This window comes from Lytechinus variegatus, chromosome 3, assembly GCF_018143015.1.
Source record: "Lytechinus variegatus isolate NC3 chromosome 3, Lvar_3.0, whole genome shotgun sequence".
NCBI classification, from domain to species: Eukaryota; Metazoa; Echinodermata; class Echinoidea; order Temnopleuroida; family Toxopneustidae; genus Lytechinus; species Lytechinus variegatus.
This window is the reverse complement of record NC_054742.1, coordinates 68,432,888-68,451,907: the sequence shown is the minus strand read 5'-3', so window position 1 is coordinate 68,451,907 and position 19,020 is coordinate 68,432,888. Positions and strand designations below refer to the sequence as shown.

Here is a 19,020-nt window from a genome sequence, read left to right as displayed (position 1 = left end):
AATGCCTTTGCTCTAAAAATAATTTAAGCCAAGGCCTGATTTCTTGAATTGAAAATTGGTTGTTAATGTTATGAAAGGCTGTTAATGTTATGAAAGGCTGTTATCAGATGTTTTGGTTTAAAAGTAAAAAAAAGAATGACATTGAAAAAAACTTAAATGATTTATGCTGATGCAGAAGTATGAGAAATGCACATCTGACTTGAAAAGTTGAAATTTTATACTTCTACTGCCACCCTGGACTGCCACTAGATTGCAACTCTCATTCAGCCTTGGATACAGTGCAATCTGCAAAGTGCAAAGAATCATTGTTTCATGTTCATTACATACATGTAGGGCCTAAATTGTACGCATACATGTATTGCATACACCATTGTTGAATATGCTGTAGATATGTTTTTTTACACTTCTGAAAATATTAATGTTCTTTTAATAAAGCCTTATTTTTAAACAAGAATTCATAAAAAAATTTGAAAAATATTGTGAAAAGACGGAAGAGACTTGCCCGATGTTTACGTCGCTATCTTGTTTCCTATTGTTCTTTGCCAACGTTTTTTTGATGAATTCTGAGAGCGAAGAAATGTCGGGAATGAAGTTTTATCCCATGTACATGATTTAGGGCTAGATCTTATAGAAGGAAAGTAGAAATCTCGGGGGCAAAAGTTTCAGGTTTTGGCGGCCTACATGTACACGCACGTGAATATATACGAATACCTGGCTTCATTGAGACTGAGAGTAACCTTACATGTAGTCAGTAAATGATTTTTACTCTCTAGAAGCTGCTGGCTACATGTATGTACATGTATGACAAACTAAATATTAACCAATCTTCATAATAATGTTATAAATTTCATATGACTGTCCTAAATGTGTTCACTATGATGTCCTAATTGTACTGAGCTACAAGTTGCTAATCCAATTCATATAAATTTAGGCCAGATATTAAGAATTTTTATTTATTATAGAATTTTTCATTATTATGCATACAATGATACATGTACATGAATACTAGGACTGTTCTGAAAGTGAAATCACTTTATTCCCTATTTTCAAACAATCTTTGCACTTTCCAGTGAGACCAAGGTGAGACCATAGGGATTATTAGGGTTTAGTAAGTTGACACAGCGCTCTGTTCAAAGGGGCACAGTGCAGGGAATCACATGCATTGGTGAACAAACTTCACAGTAAACCATATTCCTGTAGGTGGTAACTGGTCCAATGCTCAAAATCAAATTGTTGTGTATTGTTATTGGAATGTTTTTCTTGCTCACCTTAGATATTTTTTGATCCAGTCACGATTAACCCTTTTTATAGAACTTTGTTGACCAGAGAAGATACATGTATATTGGTCATTATGGATCTTTGGGATTGTTTACTGGTCTGTAGACTATGAGTACTGATCAAGGATCTTGTATTATCCTGCATTGTATCCCCAGTTTGCAGAACTGTAGACAAACCTGAATAGCAAAAGGAAACATACTGTAGCTTTATTCTTTATCATTTACATGTACAGTGTTGCTGAATTCCGTAGTGATTGAACGTTTTGTACAGTAATTGTAATCAAAAGTTGACTGCATTGATGTACATGTACATGTATTGATCTCAAGACTTTACAGTTAATTTATGCCAGTTGTGGTAATGGTCTTACAATGAGTTCCAACAGAATCCAACAAAATGACCACCCAAATGTAGTAGTAAAAATATGTGCGAAACGACTCTGGAGGAAAATATGTTGGCCTACATGTCGTTGCTGAGAAAAATATTTTTGGAATCCCAGCAAAAGTCAAGTATTTTTCCAACCTCTAATACCCTTTTTAGACAGGCTAAAATTTCCTTAACCCCGTACTATTGGTGGGGCTAAATGGCAATTTTGCCCCACCTATAGTACGGGGTTAAGCGTAGCCCACTTTCGTTTTACACAGCGTTTTTGCAAAGTGGGCTAACCCCACCTATAGTATGGGATTATTTGGCCCTGCAAAAAAGCAGGGTTATCCCACCAATTGCGGTGCTAAGAGCAATAGTACGGGGTTAAGATCGCATGTGTAAAACGAAAGTGGGCCAAGCTTAACCCCGTACTATAGGTGGGGCTAAATGGCAATTTGGCCCTACCTATAGTACGGGGTTAAGGAAATTGTAGCGTGTGTAAAAAGTGTACGAGTGAAGCACTTGTACTACGAATGATCGACAAAAACCACTAGTCCGGGGTTAGCGAGTTTCGTGTGTAAAAAGCAAGCATTCCTTATCCGGGGTTAGCAATAACACTTTGGCATGTGTGAAAAGGAAAAAAAATAGTACGGGGTTAAGGATAGTACGGGGTTAGCGATAGTCCGGGGTTAAGAAAATCATGTGTAAAAAGGGCATAACACTAAACAGCTCCATATATGTGAACATCAAAATTATCAGTTTTGAACGAAGATTAAGGCCTAATCATTTCACAATGATAAGTTTACATACATGTATGTTAGTGTACAAGAATTACATTGTAGATCAATTGTACAGTACATGGTGAAAATTAACCCTGATTTTAAAGACTTAAACTGTTTGCTGAAGTTTTATTCTTTTACATTTAAACTTTAGCGAAAATACCTGTGTTTTTTTTTTTAGTTTGATTTTCATTGCCTTCAAGAGGTCAGAAGGGGCTGATGGTTCAGCTGAAATTTTGGAAATGAATACTGTAACCTAAATTCTTGATTTAGATCAAAAGATTAAGATCTTGAGAAAGCATTAAGGCCTACAATGTACATGTATATAAATTACTTCAAGATGTGATGTTTTGTAAATCTGCTCAAGATTTTCGCAAAACTTAATTGAATGACTGGTGACACTTCTTCAGTCAGTGCTTTAAGGGCAATTCCACTAAAAGAAATGATTTGAATCGGTAGTTAGATAAAAATCAAAGAAGCCTACATGTTATACTGAATATTTCATCAAAACCAGATGTAAGATAAATTCATCACATTTTAATTTTTTGCTGATATACATGTATGCACAACTCACTGATATGCTAAGAGAGTCATTGATGTCCCTCACTATTTCTTTTGTATTTTTGTTTGTATTTTACAATATTCTTTTTTTTTTTCAGATTTACAGTAAGGATCATCTTGTTCAAACAACAAAATGTTACAATTTTGGCAATTCCATATGTTAAGGGAGGAATTCTTTGTTTCATATCCGTAATGAAATTATACATGAAAATGTACAAAAGAAATAGTGAGTGGATGATGTCATTGGTTCTCGTAATTTGCCTACCGATCAGGATGTAAATACCTGTTTAGGCCTAACTGTTGTGAAATTAAAGGACAAGTCCACCCCTAATGAAAATTGATTTGAATAGAATGAGAAAAATTCAACAGCATATAACTGAAAACTTTATAAAAGTCGGATGCAAAAGAAGTATTACATGTAAGAAAGAAGAGAATTATGGCATTTTCAAGTCCGTGGTCACAATACATTTGGTTGGTAGTATGCAAATGAGGGGGCCGATGATGTCATTCACTCCTATTTTTTATTTTATGATATGAAATATTCTAATTTTCTCATCATAGTTCTGTGAAACAAAGTTTGTTCCTCCCTGAACATGTGTTATTTCCATTATTTTATTGTTTAGTAAAGTTGGTCCTTTATGTTGAATGGAAATAAAACAATAAAAAATTAAAGAAATAGTGAGTGATGGATGTCACCATCTCTTTCATTCACATATCACAGAGTCGTGCACATACATGTACTGTACATGTAGCTTTTTTATGAAAAATAAGCAAAACTTTGAAACTCATAACTTTCTTAGTTTACATCTGATTTTGGGCAAGTCCAAGAATTCGCGCGCGTTACGTATGGGACATTTCAGAGGCTTCAATGACTGGAAATAGTGTTGATTGACTTTGATTAGATTGAATACCCTCATGATGGTAGACATCTAGGAGAAGAATAATCATGGAAAAAATGGTGGCATATGACCTCGACCTTGACCTTTTAGAGAGAAAAGATGGGCCGTTACGTATGGGACGCAGAAAAAAGACAATTTTTAAACAATTTTTACAAGTTGAGAATTCTCTGAAAGTATTTCATTTGACAACTTGTAACTCAGTGTGATAGAAGTCACAATACTCTAGTATATCTAAGGCAACTTTCATGTCATAAGCCAAATCCCTCTAATTACAGACTCTAATTAAACAAATTAATGACATGTTACATATGGGACAGTTACGTATGGGACATTTTGTCCCATAGAGAATGTACACAATTTCCCCATAATTAAAAAATTGAAATAATTAAAATATGGAAAATAACAAAATAGTTTCTGTCTTTTAAAATGTTCTATTGAGGACTTACTTGATATGACTGACAAGGAAATTAGCCATTTCCACATTTTTTCCTTGTTTTTCATGGTTTCATGAATTTCTTATGTATTTCTATTGTTTTTTATTTTATTCATATTTTCCATTTAAAAATTTTTTTCACTTCAATTGTTTTCATTAATCAGTATTCATAACAAATCAGTCTTTAAAAACTAAAGAAAAGGTAAATATTCACTTTTTAGAACACTCTTGAAATTTGTTTTTCTCCATTCACTTTGTACACAAATCTCCCCATTGACATTGTGTGTAAATGTCCCATACGTAACATGTCCCATACGTAACAATTATTTAATTAACTTTTAATTAAAAAGTAAACTCTATTTTTGAAACTTTTTGGGGTATACATTTTCATACTTTATAAATTAGAACTTCAGAGATGCAACAATACAAGTATTGTATTATAGAGAAATAACTTAAAAGAACATCCTCAAAATGTTACGTATGGGACATTCCGTCCTTGGACAAGACTAATTTGCATAATTAATTAGATGACATCACTTCTTTTCCCCCAAAAGTAATAAGATGTTAGGGGGTCCATGTCCCACCTATGACTAAATCTCACAAGATTTGTTTTTATTTTCTAAGAGTTTTTATAATTGTCCCATACGTTACGCCATTTTACCAATTATGCAAATTAGGTGCCCCAAATTAGCATAAATATGCATATTATCAAATTTTTCTTAATGAAATTTTAAATTTCAACATTTGGGCTTTCTTACCCACCAAAGATAACTTCTTAAATTAAAGATGATATTTTGCCTTCTAAGGTGACCTTTTCTTGGACTTGCCTTTTTCTCTCTCATTCAAATCAACATTTTTCTGGGTGGACTTGACCTTTTAAAGTAAAATTTAAAAATGTCATAACTTTCTTATTTTATATCTGATTTTGAAGTGTTATGTGTGTTTTATTTTACTCTTTTTATTCAAATGTACACACGTACAGCAATGTGTAAATTAATGTACATAATGTATTTCAAATACATGACCAGTTAATAATTTGTTTTAGGCACAGACTAGGATGCACATTGTACATACACTTATACATTACTACTATGTATGTACATGTACACAACCAATGGCCTGTGGCAACCTACATGCTGCATGTCATACATGTACTGTACTGTAGATAAATTCATGTAGCCCTACATGCATTGTTGTGTTTGAAAGGAGGGCCATCTTATGTACATGTACATGTAGGTGTACCAATTGTGCATTTATGCTTTTACTCTTAGCGGTCTAATTTATGGTACATGTAATACATTTAAGTTAAAGAAATATGTGTACCACTGGACCCAGATGCCATGGATTCAATGTAATCTAGGAGTATAATACAAAATATGTCTAGTAATAGTAGGCCTATACACGCACAGTCTGGTTCATGCGGTCTACATGTATACATGTACATGTTGTAAGCTGTATTGCACCAGGGCAGACCTGCCAACTACATCATACATGTAGAACGTTTTTACAACCAAAATACGGCAGTAGGTTTTTTCTTTTAAAAATATGTTTTGTTTTTTATTCTTTTATTTTTTTAATACAAAATCGTAATTTATTGAGATCGAATCATCTCTATATGTCTCTATTTCATATTAACTTACACAAATATGGTTATTAGATCAATGTAATTTTAGGTAACTTCATTTTTTTAAATCATTTTGTCAAAACCAGGGTGAGATATACACATGTTTCAAGTTTTTTTTTTCATCTGCAAGAGCAGTGCGCATTTTAGCTTTCATGCAGCTTGAGCGCCGCGATGAGTGAGTGCGCCATGCATTTTATTATGAAATACACTCTTTTGGGGGAAAAAATACTGTTTTTTTATCACAGAATACAATTTTTCATTCCCAGAGGTTGTCAGGTCTGCCAAGGGCCTACAGTACATGTACATGCATGTAGAGGTAGGCCTACATTGTAGGCCTTTTCCTCCATGTGTAGGCATGTACATACATCAGACATGCTGTCTTTGTTTATTATTTTGTTTTTTTCTTGAAAGCAAACACTTGTATAGTTCATCGAAGAACTACAAGTCGGACCTTCATGTACATGTAATCACAGAAAGAAGCATGCACAACTGCAGAATGTCTGGAGGCTTTAGCATACATGTAAATAGTCAAGGTTCGGTTACATGTACACTGTATATCTTTTTGCCATATGGGGGAATCATCTTGGTGTGTTTCTCCTTAACTGAGATTTTGCTGAAGGGCCATAAGCTTTTCCAAGTGCATTACCACCTGGGATAGTCTTGTTTTCTGTTCTTATAGATTAGAAAGTGGTACATCTCATCAGGTTGGATTTGAGGAAGTTAAAGATGGACATTACAGTTGTGCAGACTGTTATCTCCAACTACATGTTGGCTATCGATACAGCTACATGTAGTGGCCTCACCAGTTTTTTATTCATTATTTTATTCTACAGTAGGCCTAAAAGAGAACTAATGTTTTTGACACTGACACATGCATTTCAATGTCTTTACTAGGCCCAAAAAGTTGATTTTTGAACTGGAAATATTTATCCATACAAGTTACATGTAATTGTACTGTCGCTATACATGTATGTACATTGTAAAATGTAGGCCTGCAGAACTTACTGTACATATGTACATGTACAGTACAGTAAATAACTGTACGCATGGATCGTACATGTGATGTCACACGGTCACACCAGTACATACATTTTAGTATGCTGTACAGGAGAAAATCAATAGCATTTGGGTTTAGAATGATATGAAATAGAAAAATCAATTGGTTTAGTGAAGGTGATACATGTACACTGAGAGTTGTCACTAATAGCATGTACAATTGTTTGCTGTATCAATATAACAAATGCCCTTGGTATGCCAAATGGACAAAGTACATGTATGATCAATATCATGTATCAAAATAAAAGTGTACAGTAATGCATGAAGTAATGAATAATCATGTATGAAATGCATGCACATCTACAATGTAGTAAATACATGTACAGTATATTAAATAATCTTGTATGAAAGGGTGATAATGAATGACCCCCCCCCCCTCTCTTACTCAGTACACAGTCTACATTTTACATGTACAGTACAGTACCTACATGTACTGTAAGTATCTATGCACAGTCAATATTTACAATTCATCATTCTTGAAAACAGCACCGAAACAGAGAAAGGGTCAACATTTCGGCTCTGAAACTGTTTGTTTGTAGTTTGTCCACCTACACATGTATGTTTATGTAGACTTCTCAAAAAATCTGGTAAAAAGAGAAAAATAAACTAAAAATGGTATTTTTTTATGTGTGGCAGAACTCGCAGAAGTGGACCTGCTCACTGTGGTATAAATGTGATTTGTATTTTCTCTCACTTTTGTTCATTTGTTTTCTTTTTACAATGCTGCTCTGTTTTGTGATCCTGGATTCTGTTTTTAATTGTTTAGATGTACATAATGTTTACATTAATGATACAATTAATAGCTCCCCAATTCTAAACTTTTCATTGTTTGCTGATGACACAACAGTCACATTATCTCATAAAAAATAAATAATCTTGTCTCATCAGCAAACAATGAATTAAGAAAATTAAATAATTGGTTCGTTTGCAACAAACTTTTTCTGAATTTAGACAAAACAAAGTATATCATTTTTCGAACGCGAGGCAGGAGGGACCCTCCTCATTCTCTAAATATTTTTCTTGGTGGACATATAAAACAAGTAAAATATTTTCAATTTTTAGGAGTAATTTTTAATGAACACCTCTCTTGGAAACCACATCTCAATTCAATATGTACCAAAGTTTCAAGATCTATTGGAGTTATTTCTAAAATTAGACATTTTGTTCCCCATTCAATTTTAATTACTCTTTATAACAGTATCACACTTCCTCACTTAGATTACTGTAACATTGTATGGGGTCATACATTCAAAACACACTTAGATAAATTGACACTTTTACAAAAGAAAGCAATAAGACTTATCTCAAATGCTCCTTTTAATAGTCATACAAAGCCTTTGTTTTTACAATCAAATTTATTAATTTTAAAAGATCTGATATCATTAAATTCACTAGTTTTTATGTACAAGCTTAATGCCAGAATCTTACCACCTCTCTTCAGTGACATTTTTGTTTCAAATTCTCAAATCCATTCTCACAATACTCGTCACAGCAAATGCCTACGCCCTCCACATGTTCGAACATCCATTGCTTTTAATTCATTTAAGATTTACTTCCCCAAACTATGGAATGAAATTCCAAATGATATAAAAAATAGTTCTACTTTATCAAGATTTAGATCTTTATGCAGGAAAATGTTATTTTCCGTTTATTGATCGAATGCATATGATCTCACATCTTACATTAGTGCTCCCCCCCTTTAGCTCATCTTTTTTTTTTTTGCTGCAGGAGTGTTTCTTTTAATTTTGATCTGGGATTTTTACTCCTTTTTTGTCATTTGTAATGTATTAATGTATCGCGCGGTGACCCCTTTCATAAGCATTGCTTCTCCGGGGTCTCCGAACCATCTATTTGTTTGTCTGTTTTTTTCTGATACTTTGTTGATACTGTATATTGTACTGTTTTTATCCTTTTGTTGGTTGAATAAATAAATGAATTGAATATAATATACCAGAGGAATGAAAAATTAACAGGGGCTATTTTTTCTTATTTCCATTTCCAAATACACTTTTTGAACACACAAATGTGTGAATGATGTTCTTCTTGCTTTTATCCAACCCCTTCAGGAGCGCAAGTTGAGTCGGTCTGAGCGGCAGAGATTCAAAGAAGAGGCAGAGATGCTGAAGGGACTCAGTCACCCAAACATTGTCAGCTTCTACGACTATTGGGAGGAAGTCAGTCCCAGAGGAAAGAAACACATAGTACTTGTCACCGAACTCATGACATCTGGAACCTTGAAAACGTAAGCTCTCATCACAGTTATCATTCAGTAGTCTGGATGATACCAATGCATTTTTAGCAATGCTTATTTACATTGTGAATGTCTGACTCATGTGGGCTAATAGAATTAAAGTCGCCTTTGGTGCAAATATTGCAGACATTTTATGTTATTTGTGTATACAGAATATTGATTGTAAAGCACCAAATGAAGTATTTTTTTATATAGAATTGTATCATGAAGCTATTGAAATACTATTCAACAATATCATTTGATTGAATTGTTGATGAAATTGTAAAACAGATTCACAAAAAAAGCAGTGCCAAGTATATCAGCTTTATGTGCATGTCAATGAAGTCTAAATTCATTTATTATATTTTGAATGTAAATTATGCATATTTTTTAAAGGAGGCTTCTCTTTCATAAATATTTAGAATTATAAATATATTGAGGTGCATACAGTTTTTGTGATTTCATACAATGATGTGAAATCAGTAAGAGGCAGGATTTCTTATAAAAAGTAATAACGAGTTTTGTATAAAGATAATTTAGGTGGAAATACATCTATATGTATGCTTGTAGCAGTCTTTAAGCTCCTGTTTCTTATCTTCCTTTAGATATCTCAAGCGCTTCAAGGGTGTGAAGAACCGCGTGCTGCGGAGCTGGTGCCGTCAAATCCTGAAGGGCCTGCACTTCCTCCATACAAGACAACCCCCCATCATACACCGTGATCTCAAATGTGACAATATCTTCATCACTGGCACTTCTGGTTCCGTCAAGATCGGCGATCTGGGTCTGGCCACCCTCAAAAAGAGCTCATTTGCCAAAAGTGTTATAGGTAAGTCGAGTGTCATTGTTGGATATGTTCAATTATTGGAGCATGACCATTTAAAAATGAAGTTTGATGGAAGTATCAATCAGAAGCTATATGAGTGGTGGCTCTAATCAGTAACTATAGATTTGACTTACAAATTAGAATTAATAAGTCAGAATTCATGAACAGTTTAGATTTAGAGTAAATGTAGATTTTGTGGAATACCCGTTGACAAGTACTTTTTAAGGGAAACATACTTGTAGAAAAATTATGATTACAAATGTGCGTGTTCGGCAAAGGTAATGCATTTGGTTATTGTAGAAAAGTTATCTCAATCTTTTAATCTTTAAACTTGCCGAAAAAAGATACATGATGTACTGTGAAACCTACTGGTACTACACTAATCTTTCAATCAAAATTCATTGTGTTAATTGAAATAAATTGAGATCTGAATACAGTACGTGTGTAATTAACTGCCATTGCCAAACACATGCATTTCAGTTTGAACTCTTGCTTTAATTAATAACCAAATATATCTGTGTTTTCAAACTTTTTTTTCAGAAACTTTGAAATTGAAAAAGCAATATTTGCATTTGTACAAATTCAAATTCTAAAGTTTATTGATATAAAATCCTGACATTGAAGGATCATCATAAAAAACAAAGAAATACAAGGAAAAAAAATAATATATGAAACAAAATATATATGCATTGATGTGGCAAAAAAGGATGGAGAGGTGGTTTTTTTTGCACATTCTGTATTCTGAATGTTTATTTCATTGTGTTTACATTTGGGCTTTTCAGTTTGAACTCTTGCTTTAATTAAATTTGGGAAATTTAATCAGATTTTTCAATTAAATGCAAGAATATGAAGGTTTATGAAATTTGAAGTAAATTGAAAATGGGATTAGAATTGCTCCATATTGTGCTGCACTTAGGTGAATTGTGACCTGGCAGGTCTTGAAATTCCTTGAATTGTATAACAGCTATCAAATACCAGGGTAATATGCTAATTATTATGGAACACCTTATAGAGACTTAAATTTATGCTACATGTATTTAGTTATATGTTCAAAACAACATTGATGGCAGTTGCGTCGAGAGAAGAACAAATTTTCAATGTTGTGAGTGATCTTCACACCTGGGACGCATTTGTTTGCCTGTACCTAAAAATGTGTGCTTGTGCAGTGAGCAGCTTTGTTTTATTAAAGGAAAGAATAATTGCCATTTATCATGTTTGCTAATATTGATCCATGTTGTATTTCAACATTTTGTGTATAGAATTGATTTTTATTCAGGTTTTTACAAAGACCATGTAGAGGTGAGACTCGGGCTTCTTCGATTATGGTTGATAATTATAATATGATTTGTCTTATTTGGTATCGCACTGTGTAAGAATCTTTCTTATTTAACCCCCCCCCAAGAAAATCAATATGTTATTCATTTCATAGATTTCAATGAAAGGGTGTTTCCAGTCTGTAATGTACAGTATGTTCTTCATTCATGTTACAGATTTTTTTTAGTGTGCATTGTTCTATTGTCTTGTTTTATCTGAAAGATAGTTTGTTTTGTTCTTTATATGAATCTGATTTCATGAATCGAGATTCATGAAATGATCAGTTTTAAAGCATGTTAAAGTGTACTGGTATATTTTCTAAAAATATCACTTCTAAATTTGAATATATTTTTTGCTAGGTTTCCTGTACAACATCAAGCAAGCCGAGATGAACCCTTCAAGGTCATAACTAACAGATTATCTTCCTTTGCTGTGGTGTTTTTTCCTCCCTTCTCTCTCCTGACAGGTTAGAAAGTTTTCAAAAACCTCTACTCCTCCCTCCCTCCTGTTTGCATTCAAGGTACACCCGAGTTCATGGCTCCGGAGATGTACGAGGAGCACTACGACGAGGCTGTCGATGTGTACGCATTTGGCATGTGCTTGCTGGAGATGGCCACATCCGAGTATCCATATTCAGAATGTTCCAATGCTGCACAGATCTACCGCAGGGTTACCACGGTAAGATTCAATCTTAGATTTTTTTTTTTATAAATCCATGTGGTTATTTACTTTAATAGTTGAAAAATTGTGTAATTTTCACCCTTTTTGAGACATTTTTGTAGATAGTTTATACTTCAGTAGCACCAAAGCATTATTACATAATTAAACGGAACTTGATTCCCTGCTTGTTAATGAAATATTTGGAGTCTTCATCAATCAATGTGCTTGGAAAGTTGTGAAGGTATGTTCATAGCCGGGTATGCTCCTTAAGTATGTCTCTGATGTTTTCTGCTGCTGTTCTGAGTAATCAAATTTTCTTTGTGAGTTTAATGTGGTGTCTGTCATCGGACGTGGCTCATGATAGAATCTAGTTCATGCAGGAGTCGGTATTTTACAGTGTTCATTCTGTAATGGGAATGTAGGTTTGTGGGGCCCACCAATACCTAGGAGATACTGTCATCTGTGCCATCATCTAATCCAGTTCCTGTTGTGGTCTAAGGTTTTGTCTGGTCACAGGAAGTTTGATTAAAGGAACTCTGTAATGGAAGATATTTGTTGCAAGAGAGGTAGTTCCTCTTCCAAGTAACAGGCGACACCTTCAGCTGTCATTTAGAGTAGAATTGACCGGCTTGAAAGTGACAGATTTGGCTATTAAGGAAGTGCCATATCACACATGATTTATATTAGGATCAGGCAAGTATGTCCAACAGAGTAAAGTAAGAATAGCCCTACAGTCAAATATGTTGTATTGTTTGTTGATCGAATCTTCTCAGCAAAAATCCAATGCCGTTGAACAATATCCCCGTGATGTCATAATGCGTTCAGCAGACGACAGGGGAAGAAGTGCTGATCGACACATGGCTACATTTTAGCAAGCACATCAAATTACATTACCTCATGGGTCCAACTAAACCACATCTCATACAGACGGGATGAACCCTCACTAGTGTAAATGATTCATAGTATGTTGAGATCATGCTTGAAATTACCTGTCATCAGGAATTAATTCACTGATCATTCATTTGTCCATACCGTCCATATGCTTTATTCATTCTTGTATAGTGATATATCTTGGTTGTTTGACTTCCCTATGACTTGTTTATATTCTGATCTTGTTTCCCCCCTTCTTGAGTAGGCTTTCACTTTTAATTTGTTGGGAATCATACATGAATAAAGAGAAATAGGTATAATGTCATGTTCATAGAATGGTGATGATCTGGATATTGCATATGCTCCTTTGCAGAAGATGAGCAAGTGCATGTTTTGAGTGTCATCAGTGATGCTACAGCTGATCATCTGCTTGCGTTGTAGCTAACGAGCAAGGTGATTGGTCAAAGAATGGATCAGGCTGTCGCCTCATGATTTGAAGTGTGATGCAAACCCAACACACTGGACTGGACAAGTAGGCCTCAGTTCATTGGTTTCAAGTAATACTTACATGTATGCTTGATTGCATTGCAAGTTGTTTATGATCTTACTCGTGTTGCCCTGTTAGATATGAAGATCATTTCGGAAAATGACAACATGGGACCCAAGAGTCTATGACGACTGAGGGTAGTCTACGAGTTCAGACTTGGCATTTACACTCTATTTGAGAGAGCAAATGCTATTTGACATTTTTACACCAAGGTCATAGAAGTTATCAAGCTGTGCATAAAATGCATTCCATATTAATAGCTTTTCAAGTGATTTACAACCATCTTCCAAGACTAATTTTCGATGACAGTTATATAGATTTCAATGAATCAAATAAAAATGATGTTTATCGCAACTTCAAATTCATGTGTTGATTCTATATTCATATGAGAACCATTCTGCAGAGAATAATTCTTCATCATATTTCATTGTGTGATGTAAACAAATAAATCTTAAGTCTTGCAGAAAAAGTATTTTGCTTGTGTTCGATCCACACTTTCTGTCTGTCCCAGCTGAAGAACACTTCCGCCTGTATTCTGAACTCGGGTTTAGATTACGCTGACTGGCTAAAATTAGCCAAGCTAAAATAATGGGGAGCCAAATATAAAAAAATAAGTTTACTGAGCTCTTTTCCCATGATTTAATGGTGAAGAATGAAAAATATGATTAATTCTCGTTAAGCTTCAACAGTTTGACTTCAATGAGGTGATAAGTTAAACATCTTCAGGTGAAGTGCTGTGCCAATTTGGCTACCCAAAGGTAAACCACAGATCATGTTTTGAGTTGGACCAAGGGTTCAAAGTATGGTTTTGTGCTATGTTTTGGTAGGGTCACATTAAGACTGTAATTTCAGTGTTTTCATTTTAACTCCTGTATGATTATAAAACATTGGTTTAATTAACATTGCTTAATCCCAGCCAGAACAGTTGATGTGCGTGCCACTGAATTTTGATATGCCTTGTAAGATGATCGAGTGGCAGAATTACATGGGGGGACGATGATTTTATGATCATCTAAAGCTATATCTGGGAGCATATTGTGTTTATTTTTGGCACAATATCGGTGCATGGACCAAAAATAGCTGCAATATAATACATGGAATGACTGCAACAAAATATTAAGATAATGTTTGCAGCCCAGGTTTCCTTGAGAGTTGAGATTTTCAAGCTAGTCAAATCACATGATCTTGTCATTGAGGAAGCACAGTTCTCAAATAATATGAGAACAATAATAAGGAATAAGTAAGCTTTTTTTTAATGAAACATAATGACTGAAATGCTGGCAAACTAAATATTTTGGATTGAAAAGATACCTAATCTTATGGTTGGAGGAAATGAATGCTGTGTGTATGTGAATCTGTTTGTATTCAAGAGGTGTTATCAGAAGGTCATTTCTTGGAAGAAAGGCAGCGTGTTGGGAGGGGGAAGGGGGGTGGGGTGGGGATGGTAGAGTAGCCAGAATAGAACACAGTAATAGCAACACAGGGCCAGGGGGAACTGGCTTGTCTACTCACATTTCCGTCTGGATCTAATAAAGTGAAATTGAACTATATACTGTAAGCACCGGCATCTTCCTTGGCCGTGCAGATGGAGGCTGCAGACTCTAATCTAATTGTCTGGTTCGCTTTAATGCATTTGTAATGTATTTTCAATCAATTATTCCAGTCCAAGTGATGACTATTCTCTCTCCATATAATGAACCTCATATATATTTCATGATAAATTTAGAGTAGAAATTCAATTAAAAAAAATCTTATCATGCATGGCATGTAGTCAGGTGAAACAGGTATCATTTTGGTGATTGCCATTTTGAAATAATATAATATGTAATCTTTTGTATGATTATTGATTCCGTGGGCGTAAGTGCATGGGGGCTCAGGGCAATTTCACCCCTGAAATGCTCGAAAAGTAGCCCTGGAAAAAAAAGATCCTCAGAAAATCCACATTTACTGCAATGTTATGAAAATTAGCCCCAGATTAAGTTGCAAGCTCATTATAATATAATATTCCGCATTTATATAGCGCTTAATACATCGGAACGACGTCTCTAAGCGCTTTACAGACATATTATTACCCCGGTCATCGGATCCTTGCATGCCCGCATACAATGTATGCACCTTCTCCACTCCCTGGGGAGCATTCCAACAAGAGTCCAAGACTCAATTGCTAGGTATACTACATATAGGCTTTCACATCCTACCGGGTACCCATTTAACACCTGGGTCGAGAGTGGCAAATTGTGGATTAACGCCTTGCCAAAGGACGCTAGGCCATGGTGGGATTCGAACACACGACCCTCTGATTATAAGGCGAGAGTCAGAACCGCTACACCACGGCGCTTCATTTCACAAAACAGTTATATAGACCTTTATTTTAATACATAATCTTATTCTGTTATTACTCTTGAGAGAAAGCATGCTCTTGTTGACTATTGTAGGCCTACATTTTTTGGTTCTATGACTATTGCTCCGATTGGAAAATCTGCATGTTACCCAAACTTGAAACCTAACCTCCAAAACTGGATAAACCTTAATCCTTTGCATTATTCTGAACCCAAAACTCTATCACAATCCCAACTCTAACCCTACGCCCTCTGATAAATTAAGATCTGAGCAAACGTTGCGGTAGCATATGTTGTGTCCCTCCGTTTTTAAATATATAAATTTAATGGTCGTCTGGCCAAGGAAATATTGATTTTCCCCTTGTATTGTAAAGAGTAGTAGGCATTTTGAGATTTGTTTAGATATGGTATTATAGCAGTTGTGATAGTTGACAAATTGAAATTCATTGAGGAACACCCATAGGATGCCAGGTCATCTATTATGGAGCCAGGTTAATGATATTTTAGGATCCGAGGTATTAGAAAGGATCAGGGCCCCCAGGGAATAATTTTCATTGATGTATTCTTGACCAATGAGTCATTTTTCCCTCCACGGAAATGTACATGTTGGGAAGATCAATGCGTTATGCTCTGAAAACATTGAATCGCCTTGTACATGTACTTTACATGGGTTTTCTGTACTTACCACAGGTATGTCAATGAAAGTTTCATTCAGATATACGTGCAATCATTGTTTTGGTTTCCATATCTACATCTATTTTTAATGTCCCCCCAAATCAATAAAAGTATGCAACTCTTTGTTTTGCCACTGCAGGGAGTTAAACCACAAAGCTTTGAAAAAGTCAACGACAACAAGATCAAAGAAATCATCGATGGCTGTACCAAAACAAACAAGGAAGAGAGGTATGTATCTACATGTATGATCAGTCAATCAGAAATTATCCAGAATTGAAATTGATATTTTTTCATTTATTTATTGTAGCTATAGGCCTAAATTCCCTTATGGTATTCATCTATTGCTGAATATATGTGTGGATAAAACATATAAGTTCCCCCCCTAATGTTTATTTGGCGGTTCCCTGACATATTTCTGTGCTTACCAGATATGACGAATTCTATGATGAATACTTTGGTTGAATTGATTGATAGATTTTTAGTATTGTGGCGAGTTTTGCTTGATTCTTTTCCAGGATAGAATACCATATGTGCAGCATGCCGTTGAAATCTCTAGCCTGACGTCAGTGAGAATTGTTTTCTTGCTATTTTTATTTTTGGAATGGATTCATCACCTGGTACATGTATATATCTCATTGCTTTGCTCTCAATCCTTCGTTGAAAAATTTGTACACATACAACTTAGAGCTTTGTAACAAAGTCTCAATAATATTTATACCTGAACTGATTCTCAATTTTCTTATAGCGCAAATGATGATAATGTCTCCAGGTGTCCTGAGATATAGGACAATCAGTGGTTGGAATAAGATAGAAACAAATATGAAATAAAGTAGAATCTATTATTAACCCCCCCCCCCCCCAAACCTAGACTAGTAGCTACCTGTGTCATGCATCATAACCGGGGTACATTTGGGATTACTATGTCAAAGGTAAAACTTTAGAGTTAAGGAGCAAAGAGATCAAGAAAATAATTATGTGTATTTTTAGGAAGAAAGTTCTGGAGTTACAGAATGACATGAACATGTTGAAATGCTCTGTCTAGAAATTGTGGATATTTACAGTTTGGAGTTGATCGAAGCTACATAATCAGACGATACTGAGAAACAGTTGTGAGTAAATGGACAAATTTATGCTGACATATGAACAAATTGCAAGAAGTTTGTCTTTTTCAGTCTGTCTTTTTATTAGTAGCCATGTAAATTATGAAGTAGGTATAGGAGAAACTGATTCTCAAGACTCCTTTAATTGTTATAAACCTTAGAGAAGAACTTTTTATCTGCTGCAGTATACTTATTACTGTATCAGCCATATGTATTGAGATGATCCCATTTTTCTGCGTGAATTGAAGGTTTCCTTGTTCCTTTGGCAGATTTGAGAAAACCTCATTTGGAATGTATGAAAATTCTTTCTGCCTGGAGACGAAGCTAAGGGATTATTAATACAGCTCACAATCTGTTAATTATCAAAAGAATGTAACTATGTGTGAAATACTTTGACCTTTATCTGATTAAGTTATTTGCTTTATTGCAAGAGAATACAATGTCAGTTTCAATCAGATATAAGATGATTTACAATTTTGCCAAGTTTCCTTTTGGCATAACAGTTGGGAAATTGAGAGGAAAAAAACAATCATCTTTAAAGGCATACACTTTTATCACAACATGAAGGGTTTTTTTGGACATAGGGTTAATCAGAATGGAAATAGTAATAATGATATTGATGATATACATGTTAGTTGAATGATTATGCAAAGTAAATTATGACATGGATGGTAATTATTATCTGTGATAAAGTGAAGTGCATAAATTACATGTTTTGGCAGTTATAGACAATCAAATATTTGTGACTTTAATGTCTAGTTAATTATTACTGGATCACGGGGAGTTCTAATAAAAGGTTTCCTCACACCTGCAGTGTGTTTTTGTGTGGAATGCTTGCCCATGAAATCTTTGAAGTTCTCTCTGACCTTTTTATTTATTGATATGGTCCAATCTATTAAAAAATGTAAAACCAAATAAATATGTTTCTTTATTAGGAATATTTTGAATAAAGAAAAGACTTTTTAGTTTCTCTTCCTTCCTCTTTGTAATGTAGCCAAGGATATATAAATTTTAATTTGATATCCGTCTTGAAATAAAAGAGAAAAGTTTGGTATTTTTAGATCTATCCTTTTCATCCTTCTTTCTTACCTTTGCTTTCAAATTTTGAGAAGTGCGCATAATTGTTTTTTCAGATCTACAATTTGAGATATATGTTCTTTTTGACAATTTGCATATTAGAAATGACATTTTCAACACAAAATGAACAAACTTTAATGAGTATATCAACCTTTTATTAACCTTTAATGATCAGATAGTTGTGCTGTTGAACTCTCTCTGAATTCCTTGGCTTGGGTTGTACTATTCAAATGAATTTGACATTTGCAATGTATTTCCATTTCCTGTCAGACTTAATTAGGAGACATCTTTGTAGTGTAGCAGAAATAAAATGAAAAGTTATCTGTGATAATCTGCTAGTTGTTGAAGAATACTGTATATTAGGAAAACAATGTCTCCGTTTTTCGTTTTAA

The 19,020-nt window shown here is 34.4% G+C and overlaps 1 protein-coding gene across 1 annotated transcript in view; it reads left to right on the top strand.

Moving 5' to 3' along the window:
- The window catches only part of LOC121411767, a 110,537-nt gene that overhangs the window by 3,045 nt on the left and 88,472 nt on the right, over window positions 1-19,020 (top strand). Inside the window, 4 exon segments of the mRNA XM_041604610.1 lie at window positions 9,060-9,235; window positions 9,829-10,049; window positions 11,881-12,038; window positions 16,591-16,679. Of these exon segments, the coding sequence (XP_041460544.1) occupies window positions 9,060-9,235; window positions 9,829-10,049; window positions 11,881-12,038; window positions 16,591-16,679 (644 nt within the window).